The sequence below is a fragment of the Chrysochloris asiatica genome, unplaced genomic scaffold (genome assembly GCF_000296735.1).
Source record: "Chrysochloris asiatica unplaced genomic scaffold, ChrAsi1.0 scaffold00203, whole genome shotgun sequence".
NCBI classification, from domain to species: Eukaryota; Metazoa; Chordata; class Mammalia; order Afrosoricida; family Chrysochloridae; genus Chrysochloris; species Chrysochloris asiatica.
The window spans coordinates 3218027-3239876 of record NW_006408721.1 but is presented as its reverse complement, the minus strand read 5'-3'; the positions used below and the strand labels follow the sequence as shown (position 1 = coordinate 3239876).

Below are 21850 nucleotides of genomic sequence, written 5' to 3'. Positions count from 1 at the left end.
TGTAATGAAACAAGTTATATGAATTGTTGAATGTGAAACTGATGATGTGCCCTGTAAACTTTCACTCAATCCACAATAAAAACCTTAAATTTAAAAAAGAAAAAAGAAAGAAGAGGTGAACCACTTCTGAATGAATATCCAATGAAAACCTTACGGAAAGCAGCAGAACACTGTCAGAAATAGTGCTGGAATGCCACGTCCCACAATTGGCTATTCTTTGTGACCCACACTGAGAGATTAAACCCGATTAGGGGCTACAGGAGATTAGAATAAAAAGGTAAACACAAGACACAAATGAAATAAGTAAAGTTGAGACCAGATGGGATGCAGCACTCTGACGGAGATACTGCGACACAAACCAAGTGTAACGAGTTTATTTTATACTCAGCTCAAGGGAGGTGCTTGAGGGAGGGTAAGGAGTACGAGAACATCTTGTACTGAAGGAGTCTGCAGTAAGTGGAACTTTCTCAGAAAAACTGTAACTTGTGGTAGCTAGTGGAACACAGATTAGAGCTGCTAGAATGCTGCACAGGCTGAGCTGAAGGACATAGCCAAGTACAACGAAAGACCTTGCAAGATCCCTGTCTCTGGAGGCAGCCCTGCAAGTTCCTCAGGGGGGCAGCTTGACCTAAATGCAGCCCAAGTTTCTGGACCACAAATAACTGTTCAATTGCAATCCTTCCCTTAAACTACCCCGAAGTCAGGGATCTTTGGCTCAGTTGCTCCCAGTACTGGAAGATGAGCCCCTCCGGTTGGAAGCCACTCAAAATACGAATGGGAAAGAGCTGCCTCCTCAGTGTAGAGCTGACCTTAATGATGTGAATGGAGACACGCTTCCAGGACTTTTATTTGCTGATGGGGAACACCTCAAATTGAGGAGAAACAGCTGCATACATCCATTAATAATCTGAACTTAGAATGTACAAAGTATGAATCTAGGAAGATTGGAAGTTGTCAAAAATGAAATAGAATGCATAAAGATCAATAACCTAGGCATTAGTGAACTGAAATGAACCAGTATTGGACATTTTTAATCTCACAATCATAGTTTACTATGCCCAGAATGACTAATTCAAGAGGAATGGTGTTGTATTCATCGTCAAAAAAGAAATACTTCAAGATCTATCTTGAAGTACAGTGCTGTCTGTGATACAATAATATCCATATGCCTACAAGGAAGACCAGTTAATACCACTATTATTCAGATTTGCACACCAACCACTAAAGCCAATGGTGATTAAATTGACGTCTACTAATGTCTTCAGTCTGAAAATGATCAGACATGCAATCATGATGAATTAACAGTTAGGGTGATTGGAATGAGAAAGTTTGAAGCAGAGAGGATCAGTTGTTAGAAAATATTGCCTTTGTTATAGAAAAGATTCTAGAGTTCACAGATGGAATTTTACAAAACCAACAACATATTCATAGCAAATGCCTTTTTTCAACAACATAAATAGTGACTATACATTTGGACCTCACCAGATGGAATACACAGGAATCAAATTGACTATATCTGTAGGAAGAGACAATGGAAAAATCTCAATATTATCAGCCAAAAAAAGGCCAAGGGCCAGCTATGGAACAGATCATCAATTGCTCATCTGCAAGTTCAGGCTGAAGCTGAAGAAAATTAAATAATTCCACAAGAGCCAAAATATTATGTTGAATATATACCACCTGAATTTAGAGATTGCAGCCTTCGGTATGGATTGTACTTCATTGTAAAGAAAACAAACATCCTCACAGTTGGACCAATAAATAACATTGTGATAAATAGAAAAAAATTTGAAGTTGTCAAAGACTTCATTTTGTTTGGATCCACAATCTACATCCATGGAAGCAATAGTCAAGGAATCAAATGATGTATTGCATTGGGTAAATCTGCAAAACACCTCTTTCAAGTGATAAAATGTCAGTTTGAAGACTAAGGTGCACCTGACCCAAACCACGGTATTTTTAATAGCCTCATATGCATATGAAAGTTGGACAGTCATTAAGGGAAACTGTAGAAGAATCAATGCATTTGAATTATAGTATTGAAGAAAAATATTGAAAGGATCATGGACTGTCAGAAGAACAAACAAATCTGTGTTGGAAGAAGTACAGTCAGAATGTTGTGCCTCATACTTTGGACATGTTGTCAGGAGGGACCAATCCCTGGAAAAAGACATCATACTTGGTAAAGCGGATAGCAAAAAAAAAGAGGAAGACGACCAAGAAGATGGATTAACCCAGTGGAAGCAACAATGGGCTTAATCGTAACAATTGTGAGAATCACATGGGACTGGCAGTGTTTTGTTCTGTTGTGCATAGGGTTACTATGAGTCCGAACCAACTTGATGGCCCCTCACAAGAACAAACCTGAAGTGAATTATTTAGAGCATCTGTTGTCAGCTGAATACCATAAAGTCAGCATCCTCCTCCTTTAGTTTTTTCTTTTTCAAATGAAAAGACTCACTACCGAATAACAACAAAAAAGCTTAGGCAACTTTAGGGATCAGGTGATTATTGTACACAGTGGAATCCAGCTTTTGCAGAGCAGGAAAAAACACTAAGAGAAAAATTACGTGATAATTCCCCAAACACTTTAGTCTGGTCCCTAGAATCTAAAATGGCCCTGAAACGATTGAAATTGCCTATAACCTCTCCCCCAACATTGGAGATTTCAAGTTTTGAGGAACCTTTCCACTTGTTTTGTCATAAATATAAAGATACTCCTTGTTGTTTTTACATACTGCCCAGTCATTTTTGACTTATAGGGACCATGGGATTGCCTAGCTTACTACACCACCATTCTTATTGTAAAGGCCCAAGCTCTAAGTTTGGGACATTTGACTTATTTGCAAGTTCCACAAGCAGTGATTGCCATCTTACGGATACATGAAATCCAGCATTTTTTAGTGCTCATCACACTAATTATGAACAAACATTGTTACCAAATCAAAATGTTGTGCTGAGGAGCTACAGTCTTTTAAATTCTGCTCCTCTCTTACCAGATCCTGACCAAATGGATGATAATGATTACACACTGATAATAAAAGAAGACACCAGGCCCGGACCTAATTTTTCTGATGTTCCTATTCAGAATGCTCCTTTGATCATGTTTACTGATGAGTCACATGCACACAATAAAGTCAGTTTGCTTAAGACTTCGGTAGTGACTTCTCATAGAATTCTGGAAGCTTATGTTTTGTCTGGAAGTAATAATGTTGTTGTTGTTCTTAAGTACCGTGGTGTCGGCTCCGACTCATAGTGACCCTGCACAGGGTTTCCAAGGCTGCAGATCTTTATTTACAGAAGCAGAAAGCCTCATCTTTCTCCTGTCGAGCCGCTGGTAGTTTCGAACTGCTGACCTTGAGGATAGCAGCCTGATTCGTAACCACTATGCTACCAGAGTAGTATAGGCCACTGAATTAATAGCAGTTACCAGAGTTGTAATTTTTAGTTCTTGACTTAAAGTGAATATTTGTACTGATCATCTTTATGTATTTGGTGTCTGTCATGCAATATGACAACTTAGAAAACAGAGATTCTTGACTTCAGTGGAAACCAAAATCTCCTAAACAATATCGTAGAGACTTTATAACTTCCTGTTCGTATATTGGTAAATCATTGAGCACACATGCAGAATGACTGCCTTTCTGAGGGCAACGGTTCTTCTGATACAGCTGCTAACCATAGCAGACCCCATACTTAAAGCCCTTCTGAGTACAAGAAACTTTTATTTGTTTCTAAAAGTATGCTTCATGGGGGGGGCGGGGGGAAACAGACAATTGGATCAAAAAGTGGATCTAAAATAAATCCTATTGTTAAGTGCCATCGAGTCGGTTCCGACCCATAGTTTCCGAGGAGCAGCTGGTAAGCTTGAACCTCCAACCTTGCAGTTCAAACGGCTTTGCAGTCTGGCACATTAACCCACAGCACCACACCAGGACTCCAAAATAAAAACTATAGGAATATGAAAATTATGTAACAAATAACTGTTCTACCGCAATCCCTGAGTAATGTTTTTGTCATCAACAAAATCATATGAGCTAGAGGAAAGGCACTAGTCTCTTATATGCCAACCAAAAAGATAAAATTGTTCAAAATGTATGAAAGTGATATGCACTTGTCAACAAAACTATGTACAGTGTACTGCCAAGGTAAATGCAGGAATCCTTCTCTGACCACTTCTACAAAAACATGTTAAATTTCATAAAACCAATACCTACTAAAGTTAGAGATTTTGTCTAGTTATTCCTGGTGTGGTGGTATAAGATAAGCACTGGACTGCAAACCACAAGGTTGTGGTTGGGCAATTCAAACCCACCAGCTGCTTCTCAGAAACCCTATACAGGATCGCTATGAGTTGGAACTGTATCAACAGCACTTAACAACGATACATATGATGTCTACATGGCTCCTGCTTCAAAGGCTGATACTCAGTGATCACAATTGTCTTGATATTTTCCACTTTGTGGGAAGCCCACCAAACGAAACCAACTGCCACTGAATCAATTCTGATTCAGAGCTCCCTGTAAGACAGAGTAGAACTGCCCTATAGGGTTTCCACGGCTGTAAATCTTTATAGACGCACACTGCTACATACCAGAACTACTAAATATGACAGGAAAAGACGCTTTGCTTCGAATACTCTCTAAAAATCATGCAGACGTTTGCAGGTTCCTATAAGATGTTATATGCCCTATCACCCTTAATCCTCTGAGCAAATAAAGTGAATAGAGTGAACTTTAAAAAATTAATATCTTAAAAACATGAGTATAATGGGTTGTATCCTCTTAGCTGTTCTTTACAATTTCTTTTGCAGTTTGCCTGTAATGCATCATATTCTGGTTTAATGTTTATTCACTATAAAAATTCTTTCTCTTCTATTTTTATGGAGAGGTTTTCTGGATTGATAGTTATTGCTAGGTACCGTCAATTCAGCTCCGATTCATAGCAACTTTATACACAACAACAGGTTGGCGCCTGGTCCTGCGCCAACCTCACCTCACAATCGTTGCTACACTTGAGGCCATTACTGCTGCCACTGTACAAATCCATCTCACTGGGAGTCTTCTTTTTTGCTGACCCTCCACTTTACCAAGCATAATGTCCTTCTTCAGGGACAGCCCCTTCTGATAATATGCCCAAAGTTTGAGAGATAAAGTCTGGCTATCGTGTCTTCTAAGGAGCATTCTAGTTGCACTTCTTCCAACACAGATTTGTTGCATTGAGAGTAGATTTTGTTTTTAGTAACTTCACCCACAACATTTTGGAGGCCTGATAACTGCATTACTGTTGATGGTGGTGGTGGAGGAGGGAGTGGTGGTGTTGCCGATACACTTGAATGAGAATGTAAAGTCAGAGATACTTGGTGGATATAGATAGAGCAGTCTGACAGTGGAGACTTAATTCCATTTAAAGCCTTGATGTGAGTTTAGAATCCATGATGAATTTTAAAAGTTGCCTTTTCTAATAGCAATTCCTCTACTTTGATGCTGACCTAACCAGTATATATAAAGTTAGAGACACTTTTTTTCTTGAAGTCTGGCAAGTGCAGGCTCTGACAGTCTATTCCCAAAGAGGATTTCCACTATGGTCAAACAATCTATACCCAAAGGGTCTTTGTGCACTGCTTCAATAAGTCTTTACAGTGGATCCCCAGAAACAGACATGATTGTGAAACTCATTTTTATAGCAGGTCACCTGAGAAACCTGTACTGCCGTTGTCCCGTGACCATTCTGTAATAAGCTGAAGAGCATGCATGCTTGCAATTATATGCCCTTAGCCAATCATGTAACCCCACATATATGTGTGTCATCCTCTTACCCCTGCCAAGTCCCCACTTTTAAATATCTCACCTTTGACTGTCCTGATTGCCTTTCAAGCAGTTATGATTTCATAGGCTTTAGTTTCTGCTCTGTTTTTGTTGTTAAGTGCCGTGGAGTTAGTTTCAACTCAAAGCAACCCTGTGTTGGGTTTCCAAGGAGCAGCTTGTGGGTTTGAACAGTTAACCTTCGAGTTAGTAGTCCAGTGCTTACTCTACAGCATCCCACTAGGACTCCAGTTACTGATCTAACAATGCAATATGTGTTCTTCCTGTTTGTCTGACTGGGTGGCCATTTTCACTCTGTGAATTTGAACTTCTTCCGAGTCTGGACAGTCTGTAACACTCAATAAACCTCTGTTACTTTTATTTTAAGTAAGTTTCAATCATGTTGATCTACAGTACCATCCAGTCACTTCTGACTCCTGGCAACCCATATGTATCAGAGTAAAAGTGTGCTCTGCAGACTCTTGAATGGCTCATGTTTTGGAAATAAACCACCAGGCCTTTCTTCCAAGGTGCCTCATAACTTCAATGCACTATACCTTTTTCCAAATGGCTGCCTGACTTCTCCTTGCATACCGCACATAGTGATTGCCTATACATTTACTTTCAGCCTCTAACACTGTCATCACAATCAACTGTTTTCGATTCTATTGTTGAACATTCCTATTCCTTCCCTTCCGTGTATGTTCCGAGATGCTCCCAATACTTTGTTCTCCATTTCTTTCTTAAGGAACACCTTAACTAAAGATGAAGAGAATGTTAATAAGGCTAAAATTAAATTAAGATTCTTTGGCTCCACTGACAGAAGTACAAGAGGCAGCTAACTGGTACTATGTGTTCTTGTCAACATGTAATCCAGACTTGATGCACAGTTTACCTCTGGGTTCCCATTCTCCACCCCCAATCTGTCCGTTCCCTGCCCCACACTACCACCACAACATTTTACTTCAAAACAGGTCACTTTATGGTATTTGCATACACATCAGTTTCTATATTTAAAAATCAATGTGATTTTACGAAAAAGGGTTCTTAATTGCCCTCATGCATCAAATCCTTACAAGGTCAGTGATTCTCAAGTTGTAAATCACATGAGGATCTTGTTAAAATGCAGATTGTGACTGCTTCGATCTGTGTGGGACCTCAAATTCAGCATTTCTAAAGTTAAAAATAAAAATTTCATGGTATTAAATTTGTATATGAATTCAAACTTTTTCAGTTTATGATCCAAGGAGCAGCTTGGTTTAGAAGTCAGACAGGAGTTCCCAAGCAGAGTAAAAATCAGGGTTCTGTAAGCACAGACACACTACAAGTAAGCTATACTGAGCAAATATACTGGTGGACATTTTATTCCCTTATTTGGGATCAAGGGGAACTTTTGAACTTGGTTAAACTGAGCAGGTAAGTTCTGACTGGCTTGATTAGGTTTCTGTTTCTGGAGAGTCATTAACTGACCTGAATTTAGCTCCTGGCAAAGGTAGGAATTTACAGAAAATAGAAACATAGCTCAGCACAAGTGACTTTGTTCTGGGCCTAGTACAAGGGGGGGGGGCTTCAAAAAATTCACAGAAAAATTCCATTATCATTTAATTCCATTTATCCACTAACTTTTTAAAACCACCTCGTATAGTCAAGTTAACAACAGATAATGAGGATCAGTTGACTAATTTCAGACTTTAAATCTGTATTCTTTCCATTTGCCTTTGTCTTTTAGAGAAATCAACTTTTCAGTAATTGGTCGGTATGTGGACTATCTTGTGGAAGAACAGGGAGTGAAGAGCATTTTCGGTAAGTTTTTAGGGATTTCTCTTATATCTCTCTAGCTCTGTCCTCAGAAAGTAGCTCCACCTGGTTACTAGTCAGAAGGTCCCACCCTCACCGAGGGTTATGACTGAGTCTGGCTACACTAACTACAGTTTTAGAATTTGTAGACCTGTTTTAGACCTACACAGTATTTCAAAAGATTATCTAATTTTGTTGTATATGCTTTCAGAATAGCTAAGGTATTACTTGTACCCTTGTTTAGAGATGAAAGTCTATGGCTCAGATATTTCATTTAGGTTGTCCAAGGTTATTCAGCTAAGACATGGTAGTGAAACAATTAAATCCAGACTTTCTAGCTCTTAAAAACTGGCTTTATTCCATCTTTAACTGACCTTTCAAGTTGTGAATGGAAAGAAGATCTGAAGGCAGCACACAAAGCAATCATAGATCTAACAGTTATCCCCAATGTATTTCATAGATGGTAGAAGTAAAAAATAAGACCTTGAAATGTTTAAGCCTGAGAGCTGTACTTTCCTGGAATTGTGTTATATCTTGCATTGTGCCCTGGGCTCTTGGCACCTTGACCCCTAGAGCTACAGCTCAATCCATAGAAACCTTCAGCTGGAGGCATCTGTGGTCAGAATCAGAGCAGGTTAAAAATTCTGTGAAAAAGTGTTCCAGAACACACAACATAATTGAAACCGGAGTATAGAACCAAGTTCTAAACCATAGTAAAAAGCCAGATTCTTATTCCTCAAAGGACCACAGATCTCTCCTGGGTATAAGGAAGAAGCAGGACCTCTCCCCTACACACACACACCCCATTTCTATTAAAACAGTCTAAAAGTATATCAAGAGCATAGAAAGTGATAAAACACTCTTCCCACACCTCTCATCTTCCATCCTAATCACGTGCGCAGTGCTTAACCCATTATACCATCCACCATATACAATGTTGTTGTTAAGTGCCGTTTAATCTGTTCCGACTCATAGCAACCCTGCATGAGATTTCTGAGGAGCAACTGGTAGGTTTGAACCTCAACCTGTGGTTCGCAGTCCAGTACTGATCCTGTAGTGCCATACTAGAAGTCCACACCAAGATTAGGTCCCAGGACTCTGTTCTTTCTACACAACTTATTACTGCAAATCTAAATGTCACTAAAAATATAGTCTTAAAAAACATAGTACTCCCCCCCCCAAAAAAAAAAAAAAAAAAAGCTAAAGTGGATAGAGAAAAATACTTTCAACTCATGGTATATGGAGGGGATTATAATCAATGTAATGAAACAAGTCATATGAATGGTTGAATGTGAAACTGATGATGTGCCCTGTAAACTTTCACTCAATCCACAATAAAAACCTTAAAAAAAACAAAAAAACTTGGAACTCTAACATGGGTCCAAAATAAGCCATCTCAGAAGCAGGAGAGGGGAATCTCACTACCATCAAAGAAGATAAGCCAGGAGTGGAGTGCATCTTTTGGACCCCAAGATTCCTGGGCACTGAGCCTCCTTGACCCAGGGACAGAAAGTTGTGACACTAGAGGAGTGGCAGAGGTGCAGAAAATGACAAAACCAAGAGCCAGAGCATGAAACAGAATGGTTGACTTCCTAGTCCATGGAGCAAGTAACATTTTGTGATGTTTTGCAGGAGGCTTGCTTGTAGAGTGCCTTCAAGCACTTAATTGGGGGAGCTAGGTGTGCTGACCAACAGAGTTAGAGCTAAGTGACTTCAGGCAAGGCTTATAATTTATCAGTAGCCCTAAAAGAGAGGCTTGTCTGTGGGCATGGCTGAGGAGAAACTGTCCTGACTGCAATAACTGTGCTCTGAACATTTTCTGATCCTGCAGTGTAACCTGTTAACTTCCCTAATAAATCTCATAACTGTGAAAAAAAAACAAAAAAAAAAAAAACAGTACTATCTCAAATTTCTTCATAGAAAATGAAATATCTAGGTATATGTCTATCCAAACATATACGAGATTTGTATTCTGAATATTGTTGTTAGGTGCTATCAAGCCGATTCTTACTTAGTAACCCTATGTACAACAAAAGAAAACATTTCCCAGTCCTGCACTGTCCTCACAATTGGTGCTTTGTCTGAACCCGTTGTTGTAGCCACTGTATCAATTCATCTTTCTGAGTCTTCCTTGTTTTTGCTGACCCATGCTTTGCGAAGAAAGGTATCTTTCTCTACGGAATGCTCTGTCCGGATAACATGTCCAAAGTATGAGAGAGAGAGTTTCTCCATTCTTTCTTCTAATAAGCATCTTCTTCCAAGACAGAGTTGTTCATTCTTCTGGAAGTCTAGGCTATATTAAATATTTTTTACCAACGTTTAAAAAAAAAAAAATTAGGCCCCAGTAATTTACATCGTTTCTTTGGTGCAATTTGAAGTGATCGTATAAAAGGAAAGATGATGGGTTTGAGAATCACACAGATCTGGATTCAAACTGTGTAATTCCTATTTTTATCTGTGAATGAGAATAATAACTCCTACTTTGCTGGGCAGTTGTGAGGATAACTGGATATACAACAGTGTGCGTGGCACAAGAAAGGTTAGTTTTTGTCCTTCCCCATGAATTATCTTTTTTTTTGTTTTCTTTAAGAGTTGTCCTAGACTGCTGCTACCATGTCACACTGTGGACAGATGTCACAGGAGGTTTGAGTTCTGTAACAAGCACAGTGCCCTTATATGGAACTTCTACTTATGACTTCCTTAACATCCCAGTGCTAAACTGTGTTCTTTTTCCTGCCATTCAATCCCACACAAAATACAGAGTGGTGACCTTTGGCGACTGGCCTAAAGTGTCTCTTTAAAATCCTTACTGTCTGTCCCTGGTAGCTAGGATACAGATCTACTTAAAAGTCATAATTAACCTACTGCTGCTAACGGCAAGATGAAGGTTGAAAAAAGGACTGAGTCTGAAGTGGAATTTGCTGCTCCCGCCCCAATCTAGCGGTCAAATAAAAAAGCACACCCAGACTTTAATGGGGGTCGACAACTTAATTCAGATAGAAAAGAGGGGAAAGCCCTGGATATCCACAGACAAATGTAAAAACCTCCCCTAAAAGCCGAGACTGTAAATTCCAATAAGCCAAGTCCCACCCCATCCAAAAAAAAAAAAAAAAGCTAAAGAGGATAGAGAGAAACACTGTAAACTGATGATATTTGGCGGGGATAATAATCAATGTAATGAAACAAGCTATATGAATGGTTGAATGTGAAGCTGATGATGTGCCCTATAAACTTTCACTCAATGCAAAAAAAAAACATTTAATTAAAAAAAAAAAAAAAGAAAAGAGGGCAAAAGAAACACAATGCTGGGGCAGTGCAATAGGGAGAACACACAGATCATAGGATCTGCAAGCGTCTCAAAGAGTTGGGGGAAAAACGTTTTTTCTTTTAGAGAGATGAGAGAAAATAAGAATGGAAGCAACCCAGGTCATAAAATAAACAGCTGACATCCCCACACAGTAAACCAGGATGTTTCACACTGAGGTCAGCTTGTTCTCTGGGAGTATATTGGCCCAAGCTGAAGGTGGGTCAGAATTTAGGAACTTGGGGGAAGAGAGAAACTTAACAGAAGTTTGGTTAGCAAGCACTTTGTTTCTGATGAATCAGTGGGAACAGACAATTTACTTATTTATGTGGTGGTGGTGTGCGGTGGAGTCGGTTCCAACTCATAGAGACCCTGCATAGGGTTTCCGAGGCTGTAAATCTTTACAGGAGCAAATAGTCTCATCTTTCTCCCACGGAACAACAGGTAGTTTCAAACTGCTGACCTTGAGGTTGACCTTGAGGTTAGCAGCCCGACTTGTACCACTACACTACCAGAGCTCCTTTAGTTATATGGAAGAAAGGGGAATTTGGAGGATTGTGTCTGGCCTTGTCATAGGTGAACGGGAGTCATCGCGAGTCTGATCTGAGTCATATAGGTTGTTGTTGTTAAGTGCTATCCAGACGGTTCTGACTCATAGCAACCCTGTATAGGGTTTCCAAGGAACAGCTGGTAAGTTTGAACCACCGCCCTTGTAGTTCAAACCGACTTTGCATTCCAGTGCATTAACCCACACCACAGCGCCACACCAGGACTGTGGTGTAGCTGTTTCCCTGACCACAGAGGGCAGGGAAATCTCTAATGATCACTGGTTTCCCATTATCACCATTATGCACAGTGCCCTTATGCTTAACTTCCACTTATCAACCCATTTGGATAAAAGTTAACATTAACATAGCCTCTGGTGTTTCTTGTGTCCCTTCTCTGCACTTCCAGAGTTGTCATTGAAGAGGGCAAAAGGTATTGATTGGTCCCACTGACTGACTTTTTGTTTGGGCAGTAAATGGCACAACGGGAGAAGGCCTGTCCCTGAGCATTGAAGAGCGTCGCCGGGTTGCAGAAGAGTGGGTGACAAAAGGGAAGAACAAGTGAGTTTCTCAATCAGGATAAAACCACCCACTAGTAAGCTCTGTGTTGAGTGAGGCTTTCTCCAATGACACAGCCTCCCTGCTTCTGGTCAGAGACCAGGGTTGATAGAGGGCAGTGTATGGGGAAATGACCATGACCCGTTACGGGGTAGGGATGGTTCGAGGGGTGAGAGAATCCTGGCACTTCTGTGAGAAGCTGAGGTAGAGGAGCACCTTCCTCCCCTGTGAAGAGGAACAGCCAAACCGCAAGGCCCACCTGGCGTCCAAGTTCTCTCTAGAAAACTGCCTCTTACCCATCTACAAGGTCTCTCCTCTTGGGTTACTTGTTCTTAGGCTGGAGGGATAAGAAGAGAAGAGATGAAGGGAAGCCTGCCTGATGCCAATGACTCAATCTGCTGTAGCTCTGGCTTTTCTGCTGACCATCTCACACTCTGCATCTCCTGGAGATTAATCCCAACAACTCCCATCTCAAGATGGCTGTCTGATGCTTATAGTAGGCTCTTGCTTTCCTTACAAGTTCTCTCTGTGCCTGTGATTCAGCATGCTTGTATGGTATTCCCTCTTGTGGTATTGAGGGGCTTAGTGCCTTTTCTAAACTTCTGTGTACTGATGTATTTTTGCTGAAACAATTCGTGCCAGGATAAAATAAGCAGGACGGTGCTCATTCCATGAGCACATTCAGTATGACCATGGAATTAGCCATATTGTATTCATTGCCTGTTATGTTGTTGTGTTTTATGCACTGTGCTGGGCACTGAGAATACAAGGGAGGATAAAGCCCTCGCGTTGCTGACAGTTCAATGGGGAGGTCAAACTCTGTCCCTCTGATAAATGGTATAATAGGGACCAAAGAAGGGAATGGTTGAGGTTACTTTTGGTGGCGCTAAGTCCAAAATGAACCTGGAGCAGGGGTCATCAGTGTGAGCCCCATGAACACCTTGGTTGTTGTTGTTGTTGTTGTTGTTGTTATGTGCCATGTGACCCTGTTCAGGGTTTTGGAGGCTGTAAATCTTTACGGGAGCAGAAAGCCTCATCTTTCTCCTGAGGAACAGCTGGTAGTTTCAAACTGCTGACCTTGAGGTTCGCAGCCAGATTCATAACCACTATGCTACCAGAGCTCCTTAGGAGTCTTTTAATGGCTTTGAAGCATCCTTAAATACTCTGAGATTATGTACCAAGTTTGAGTGCATGTCCACAGCATTTTTGGGTGTTCCATCAGCTTTCAGGTAATTTTTCTTTCAAATCCAACTTAGTATGGTTAAAAAGGACTATGAGCCCAGATTAGCACTGGTGGTGTGTTGGTAAAATGGCCTAGCTGCTAAAGGTTAGGAATTTGAACCCACCAGCCCCTCTCTGCAGGAGAAAAGATGTAGCAGCCTTGGCAATCCTTTGGGGGCAGTTCTACTCCATCCTATAGGGCCATTATGACTCACAAGAAATGAGCTTGGTTTGGGTTAGTGAGGCCAGACTGCCATAGTGTGAGTGAGACCTTATTCTGCCTCTTACTAGCTTGGTGACCACAGGTAAATCACTTAACTACTCTGTGCTTCATCTCATCTAAAGTCTCATTTAACCTAAGACATGGGAAAGCAAGAATCCATGGAGAACTCATTGAATGCTTGGGTCTGAGTGGGAATGTGGTGTCTCCATCCCATAAGGATGGCATATATGCTACCCACAGTTCCTCAGAAGACTTACTAGGGTGCCTAGATTTACAGCTGAGCCCTATTCCTCATTCCACTAGGAAGAACAGTGCTTGCTATGACCTCTCCCTCCAGGCCACATAGGATACCTCCAAAGATGCACACTGAAGTCTCAAAACCAACCACCCTTTTGGCCAAATTCTGAGAGTTCACAAGATAAAAAATAGCTTTTTATAATAAATTAATTTCTCAGACAGTTGGTTCCTGGTTGTACTTTCCAAGGATTCTCTTTATTTCTCTCTCCAACCAGAAAGAAATCTTGGTCTTTATGTACACGTCACCATCACCGACACAATCTATAATGATGCTTCGGCAAAATGAGTAATGAGTACTCAAGTGTGGATTAATCAGATATTGATTTTGAAATTCAGTTGGTTGAATCTTAAATTATAGTCTCTGGACATTATTTTTTTAAAAAAAACTCTAACAGATCCTGTCTTTACTATTGTCCCGATTTTTACAATTTCCCAAAGTTTTAGTCTAAAGGCTTAGCAATAATAACTGCTAGTATTCAGTGACCATTTATTGTGTGTCATGGACCATGCTGTGGTTTGCATATATGAACTCATATAACCTTTTTAACAACTGTATGAGGAGATACTATTATTTAAGTGTTTTACTGAGAAGTTCATAGCTGGTTAGGAACAGTCAAAATTCAAGCCCAGGACTGTCTAACTCAAGCAGATAAGATCTTTTGTTGTTGTTAAAAATATACACAGCGAAACACAGACCGGTTCAACAGTCTGTACATGTACATTTCAGTGACAGTGATACATTCTTCAGATTGTGCAATCTGTTCTCACCCTCGTTTTCTGAACTGTTCCTCCCTTATTGACCAATCTCACCTCTCCAGGAGTTTGGCATATAATCTTTTGAGTTGCTGTTGTCAACAGCATATAGAAAGTTCTTTTTAAAAATGACAGTACAATTGAATGTGGGACTAATGATCTGTTTTGTAAACCCTCACTCAATTCACACACACAAAAAAAATTTTTTTAATAAATAAAAAGCACAGTTTTTTTTTTTGTATTTATTTTTTAATAAATAAAGCAGACATTCTTTACTAGCTAAGCCAGCGTAAAGAAGGCTTCAGGAAGTATTTATGGTTTAGGCTTCCAGGCTAAAGATCATTTCAGAGCAGTAGTTTCAGGGGTTTGTTCAATCTCAATGGCTCCAGAAAGTCGGGATGCCATAAGAATTGCAATTCTGTTCCATATTTTTCAGAGAGTATAATATCTTAAAAGCTACCTGGCACTTCCCAATCAGATATTTTTTTTAGTGCTCCGTTTACCATTGGCATCTTGACTTTCTCAGTATATATTTCACCACTTAAATCAATAGATGTTATATAAATATTATATAAACATATACAGTGCCACTTACTTACAAAAATAATACGTAATGTCTGACACAAACTATGGATTGTAAACATTATTAAATTAAGTCATTTATTCCAGTTAGTTTTAATTTTGAATTTTATAGCTCTTATCAGAACCCTAAGGAGCTCTGGTAGCATAGTGGTTACGAATCGAGCTGTGAACCACAAGGTCAGCAGTTCAAAACTACCAGCTGTTCTGCGGGAGAAAGATGAGGCTTTCTGCTCCCATAAAGATTTACAGCCTCGGAAACCCTGTACAGGGTCACTATGAATCGGAACCGACTCCATGGCACAAAACAACAGCAACATCAGAACCGTGGTGTGGTGCTGTAGGATAAGTACTGGAATGCAAGGTCAGTTTGAACTGAAAGGTCACTGATTCAAACTCACCAAATGCTCCTTGGAAACCCTGTGCAGAGTCGCTGTGAGTCAGAATCAACTCCACAGCACTTAACAATAACAACAACAACATCATACCATAGACCTACATTTATGCAAGCAAGGGAGCTTCAAAAAAAATGGAAATAAAAGATAACTGAATTTTTCCAGAAACTTTTTCTTGCCTTCTCATATTAATCTTTATGGGCCCCAGTTTCCTCCTCTGTAAGATAATAGGCTTGGACTAAATTGTCTCTGGGTTTTTGGCCTCTAACTTTCAGAGAGACTGATCTCGTTTCTGTACATGTTCAACAGCTTTCAGCATGTATTTTTACTGTTGATAACATGAAAACTCTACAATACTGTATAATCATACTGTTTCCCCAGAGCCTCTAAACTAAACTATTGCAGGAGTGACTCCCCACTAAGAGTATAATTTGAACTTTGCCTTTAAAGTGTTTCTATAGCATTGATTCTTCCCTACCATGACATCATCCTAAGTATTTTCAGATTACACCTCCTCAGCAATATAACTAGACTTTGATATTGGTGGTTTATATGAAAATAAAACCCCATGTTGTTGTTGTTGTTGTTAGGTGCCATCAAGTCAGTACCAACCCATAGTGACCTTAAGCACAGCAGAATGAAATACTGCCCGATCCTGGACCAGCCTCACTACTGTTGCCACACTGAGTCCATCAATGCTGCCACTTTGCCAGTCCATCTCACTGGGGGGTCTTCCTCTTTTTCTCTGACCCTCCACCTTACCAAACATGTTATCCTTCTCCAGCGACTGGTCCCTCCCGACATTATGTGCCAAGTAGGAGAGACGAAATTTGGCCATCTTGGCCTCCAGGGAGCACTCTGACTGCACTTCTTCCAAAACGGATCTATTGTTCTTTTGGCAGCCCATGGCACTTTCAATGTTCTCCTCCAACACCATAACTCAAATGCATCAATTCTTCTATGGTCTTCCTTATTCACTGTCCAGCTTTCGCATGCATACGAGGTTATTGAAAATACCATGGCTTGGGTCAGGCGCACCTTAGTCCTCAAGCTGACATCTTTGCTCTTCAACACTTTAAAAAGTTCTTGTGCAGCAGATTTGCCTAATGCAATACGTTGTTTGATTTCTTGCTAGACTTTGATATTGGTGGTCTATATGAAAATGAACCCCATAAATCCTTTTAATTTTAAATAGGCCACTGCAGAATTCAGTAGTCTTGAGGCTAATAAGGCATTGTTTTTGTTAGCTGTCACCAAATTGACCCCCAACTTCTGGCGACTCCTTACACAAAGGAACAAAATGCTGCCCAGCCCTCTATATATCCCCCATGAGATACTGCAGATATTACTGTTGTGATCTACGAGACTATTCAGATAGATCACCAGGCCTTTCTTCATAATAAGGTGTTAGCTAACTGCTAAAACCATTACAAACCAGAATAATGCTTACTCTGAAAAAAACCTCGCTCCTCCCTTCTGTGTTACTAGTAAACTTCCAGATTGTAACAGTGTTTTTTCTCTTGCAGACTGGATCAGGTCGTGATTCATGTAGGAGCACTGAGCTTGAAGGAGTCACAAGAACTGGTATGTATGTACACAGTTCTTCAATAACAGTGATCTATGGGTAGATACATGGATACACAGGCTGCACGGGTATGGGAAAGAGAGTAAGAGATTACCCACAAATACATACTAGTCTGACAGAGGATATTTGTACATTGATAATTACCTTTGCTGCAAACGTATCTGTGAACATGGTAGAGCATACAGGGGCAAAATTATGAAAACTTCTTAGACATTACCAATCACCTTGAGAGAATAAGTTTCTGGACCTGGGGCCTCAGGACCGTAGTCTCAAGGGACATCGTAGCCAATTGGCATAGCGTAGTCCACAAAGTCAGTGTTCTACAACCTACTTTGTTGAGTAGTGACTGGGATCTTAAAAGTTCATGAGTAGTCATTGAAGATGAAACTATTGGTCTCTCCCTATGTGAAGGAAAGAGTGATGACATTTGAAAATTCTTGGAAACAATTAATTCAGTGGACTAGTGGAAAACATGAGTATCAGTCTCCATGACCTGAGACCAGAAGATTTAGATTATGCCTGGCTACCACTACCAATGGCTCTGAAAGAGATCCTATTTGAAGGTCCTGAATAGAATGGGAGAAAATGTGGAACAAAACTCAAAGTTATAAAAAAAAAAAAAAGATCAGGCTTATTGATCAGAGAGAGATTGGAAGAATCCAAGACCATGGTCTTTGGTTACCCTTCAGGTCTGGAATGGAACTCACCCTCATGGTTCAATTTCAGCCAAGCAGTAGATACAAGTACAGAGGGGACAACAATACAAGTGAGGTATGTATACCTCAGAATTTTCAATCATTCAAAATCAAAAGGGAAGCATTTACCTAAGGACAAAATTCAGAAGGGATGGAAAAAAAGGAAGAATGGAAACAAGAATCACAGGAAGACATGGGAAAGGCAAGTGACGTTACATGGAAGGAATTGCAGTCATTGAAATGAACCAAGGTGTATGATTTGTTGAATGTAAAACTGATGATCTGCTCTGTAAACCTTCACTCAATTCACAATAAAATGTTAAAAAAGAAAAAAAAAAAAAAAAAAAAACTGGTATGTGTACGCATCCTTCTGGGCGAGACCACTCCAGGGGCCTCCAATTTTAAGTGGAAGCTAAAGGCGATATCATTTTTACTATGTGCTGGATGCTTTCCTGGAGAAGATATGATGTGGGATATCAAGGAGGTCACCACCTAGAGGCAGGCACAGAGCCATAAAGGAGGGGCTTACTCCAAAGTGATGGCTACTGTAGCAGAGCTTCGGATAGGAGATGGAGGTATCTCTTCCTACAAGGAAAGTAAAGATTGGTATAAATGTAGCAAAGTTTGTAGGTAAGAAAGCAAAACCTGAGCCAACCTCAATTGTGTCTGGGCAAGGCCATCTTCTAGGCATAAGGAGATAGAAAATGGGTAAATGATTGAAGAGTAAAAGCTCAGAATTGCTGAAGCAGAAAAAAGATTGCCCAGTAATGTTGAAGACCAACAAAAGCGGCAAATCATAAACTTATCATACCATAATTCAAAACAATTGTGGACAATTTTGTTTTCCTAGGCACACTCTGTAGCTAGAACATAGGAATAAGAATGCAGACCATTAGATTGCTCTATGTTTATGGACTAGCAAGTTTAATGAGATGAAAGGCAAAGAAGAAAGGAGTTAAAGTTGCTGGCAGAAAAGGAGGTGGCGTGGTAGTGTTGAGGCCTGGGCTGAATTGAGTAGGAAAAGAAAGCATAAACATGCTTCAAATTATTTACTAGAAGGTTTGGTATCTGGATGAGTACTAATTAACTATGTTTCTAGAATTTAGATGTTCTAACTCCAAAAGAGCAAAATGACTTGATGTAGCCCAACATCTTGTTGAGTTTTGTTTATTTTTCCTAATACCTAAGAAATGAGATGTATAATATATGCTTGTAAAATTGTAATTAATTATTCTAGGCAAGCCACAAAGGGAGACTTGTTACTTGATTGTCCCAGAATTTATGTTTCTTAGATAGGATCTCTCAGTGAAGGTAGCATGATATAGGGACTCTTTTTCCCCTCTTCTTAATTATGTTATTTTCCAGTCTGTAATATGAATTCTGAAGTATGGTTGCCATGTCATGAGATGAAACACAGTCAGTGGACTGAACACTACAGAACATAGTGATAATGTAGGTCTAGGATAACCCCTGGTGTAAGATCATTTTGCTAAAACCCACTACCATCCAGTTGATTCCAACTCACAGCGACCTGTAGGACAGAGTAGAACTGCTTCTTAGGGCTCCCAAGACTGTGGATCTTTATGGGAGCAGACAGCCTCATCTTTCTTCCATGGAGCAGCAGGCTGGGGGAAGTTGGCATGAACCCAATGCCACCAGGGCTACTAATATAGCTAAAGGGCTTAGCCACAACTTTTTATTGTATGGTGCTTGAACTGGTACTGCTATCGACTCTCTCCTGGATGTTTCCTTTTCCTTTGCTCTGGCTAAGGTTACTTTTCTATTCTTTTTCTAGACAGGTACTAAATAAACTATCTAAATGCCTCACATTCCAGGCCTATGCTAATAACAATATACCAGAATGTCTCGAATGGTCTTTGTGCCATATCTAAATTTTTCTTTTTAGCTCTCCTGATTTACTTCTGGAGTCTTGGAGTGGTACTATGGATTAATGTGCTGGACTTCAAGGTCGGTTTGAACCACAAGGGTGCTGGTTCAAGCTCACCAGCTGCTTCTTGGAAACCCTATATTGGGTCACTATGAGTTGGGACCAACTCAACAGCAGTTAACAACAACAGCAATTTACTTCTAAGGAACCCTGGTGACACAGTCCTTAAGTTCTTGACTGATAATGGAAATGGTGGCAATTGAACTCACCAGCTGTTGTACAGGAAAAGTTGTGGCAGTCTGCTTCCACAAAGACTACAGCCTTGGAAATCTTATAGAGTACTTCAACTCCATAGGGTCACTATGAGACAGAAGCAACTTTATATGGCAATAGGAAGTTTACAAATGCAGAAAGCTAGCCACATATACTGGATGTGGATAGATATTACTAGTTAAAATCTCAGAGGGTGGTACTATTTCCCTTTTAGGGAGTGAGGCCTGTCCTGAGATAATCAGTGAGTATTTGCTGAGTACTTGCTATGTGTCCAATACCATGATAGGCCTGGGTACACAGGGGAATAAGATCTGACTCCTGCTCTCAGGACTCATAAGCTAGTAGAAGGAGTGTCATTATAAAAATGAATTACCTTGACTTCCACAAGATGGCGGACTAGGCAGATGCACTACACAGATCCTCTATAACAAAAATATGAGAGATCAAATAAAACAGACACAGATGAAAATTCTGGCACTCTGAATTACAGAAGAAAGATTAGAGGGGTAGGTTTGGTTGGTTGATGATGATGCAAGGAGGGGATTGTAACCATGGCAATGAAAGGATGTATGATAGGAAGAATGTAAAGCTAATGTTGTCCCATGTAAATGATCACATAATTCACAATAAACATTTTTTTTAAAAAAAAAAAGGAGAGCCAATAAGACTAAGCTCTAATTTTTAAGCAGAAACCATGCAGGCAAGAAAGCAATGGAATGACATATATAAAGCTCTGAAAGAACAAAACTGCCTGCCAAGAATCATATATCCAACAAAGCTGTGCCTCAAGTATGGTGAGGACATTAGGACATTTCCTGACAAATTGAAATTCAAGGGAATTTGTAATGACCCGACCAACTTTACAAAAAATGCTAAAGAGTATTCTTTGGACTGAGAACTAACAACAGCAAACAATTTGAGATTAACATACATAACAATACCATCCAGAACTCAACTCAGATGTATAAGTATTCAAAGTAAAACAAACCTACAGACTGAAAATAGGGAACCAGAGATATAAATGTATAATGAAGTCAACTATAAAGCCAAAAAAAGAGAATAATGTAGATATAGAACTTCCAAATGGCAAAGAATTCAAGTAGATTTCAAGGTAAAAAAAAAACATACTTTTAAGCAGGGAAAAAAATTAATAAATTATAGGGTAAACTCAAAGAATAATGCACCTGCACATCAAAGTTTTAAAAAAGAGGAAAATCAGAAAGATTTAGTAAACATTAACACAACAGAAATGAAAATGAAAAGAAAACCCACAAATAAAATGAACTCAGCACAGAAAACTATAGAACAAAGAATCCAGCAGCACCACACACATAAAAAAAAAGCCACACAGAAAAATGAAAATAATCAATTAATACTTACTGATAATTACACTGAATGTAAATGGATTAAATGTACCAGTCAAGAGACATATAAAGAGCAGAATGGATAAGAAAACAGGATCCTTCAATATACTCTCTATAAGAGATATATCAAAAAGATGCAGACCATCTAAATAACCATCAACAGAAGTAGTTAAACAAACTTTGGTCCATACATACAATGGAATATTACAAAATACTGAATAATGATGAATCTAGAAACACCTCACAATATGGTTGAACTTGGAGAACTTTATGATGAGTGAAAATAGTCAATCACAAAAAGACAAACCTTGTATGAGACTAATGTTTAAAAAAGTTTTTTTTTTTTAATGTTTTCTTGATAAAAGAAACAATCTGTAGTGATGGTTATGGACAGAGTAGGGAAAATTATTCATTGGCTAGAGGCTAGACTTATGAAGATCAAAGAGCACAGCCTTCGATATGGATTACATCTCAACGTCAAGAAAACAAAAATCCTCACCACTGGACCAATAAACAACATTCTTATCAATGGAGAAAAGATTGAAGTTGTCAAGGACTTCATTCTTCTT

At 39.6% G+C, this 21850-nt stretch overlaps 1 protein-coding gene across 2 annotated transcripts in view; it reads left to right on the top strand.

Annotated features, from left to right (window-relative positions):
* Positions 1 to 21850, top strand: part of LOC102816669 (N-acetylneuraminate lyase-like) — a 77701-nt gene that overhangs the window by 19786 nt on the left and 36065 nt on the right. For both annotated transcript variants that reach the window (XM_006872542.1, XM_006872543.1), the window contains exons 2-4: positions 7534 to 7607; positions 11924 to 12011; positions 17003 to 17060. In XM_006872542.1, the coding sequence (XP_006872604.1) occupies positions 7534 to 7607; positions 11924 to 12011; positions 17003 to 17060 (220 nt within the window). The remainder of the gene's footprint in view (positions 1 to 7533; positions 7608 to 11923; positions 12012 to 17002; positions 17061 to 21850) is intronic.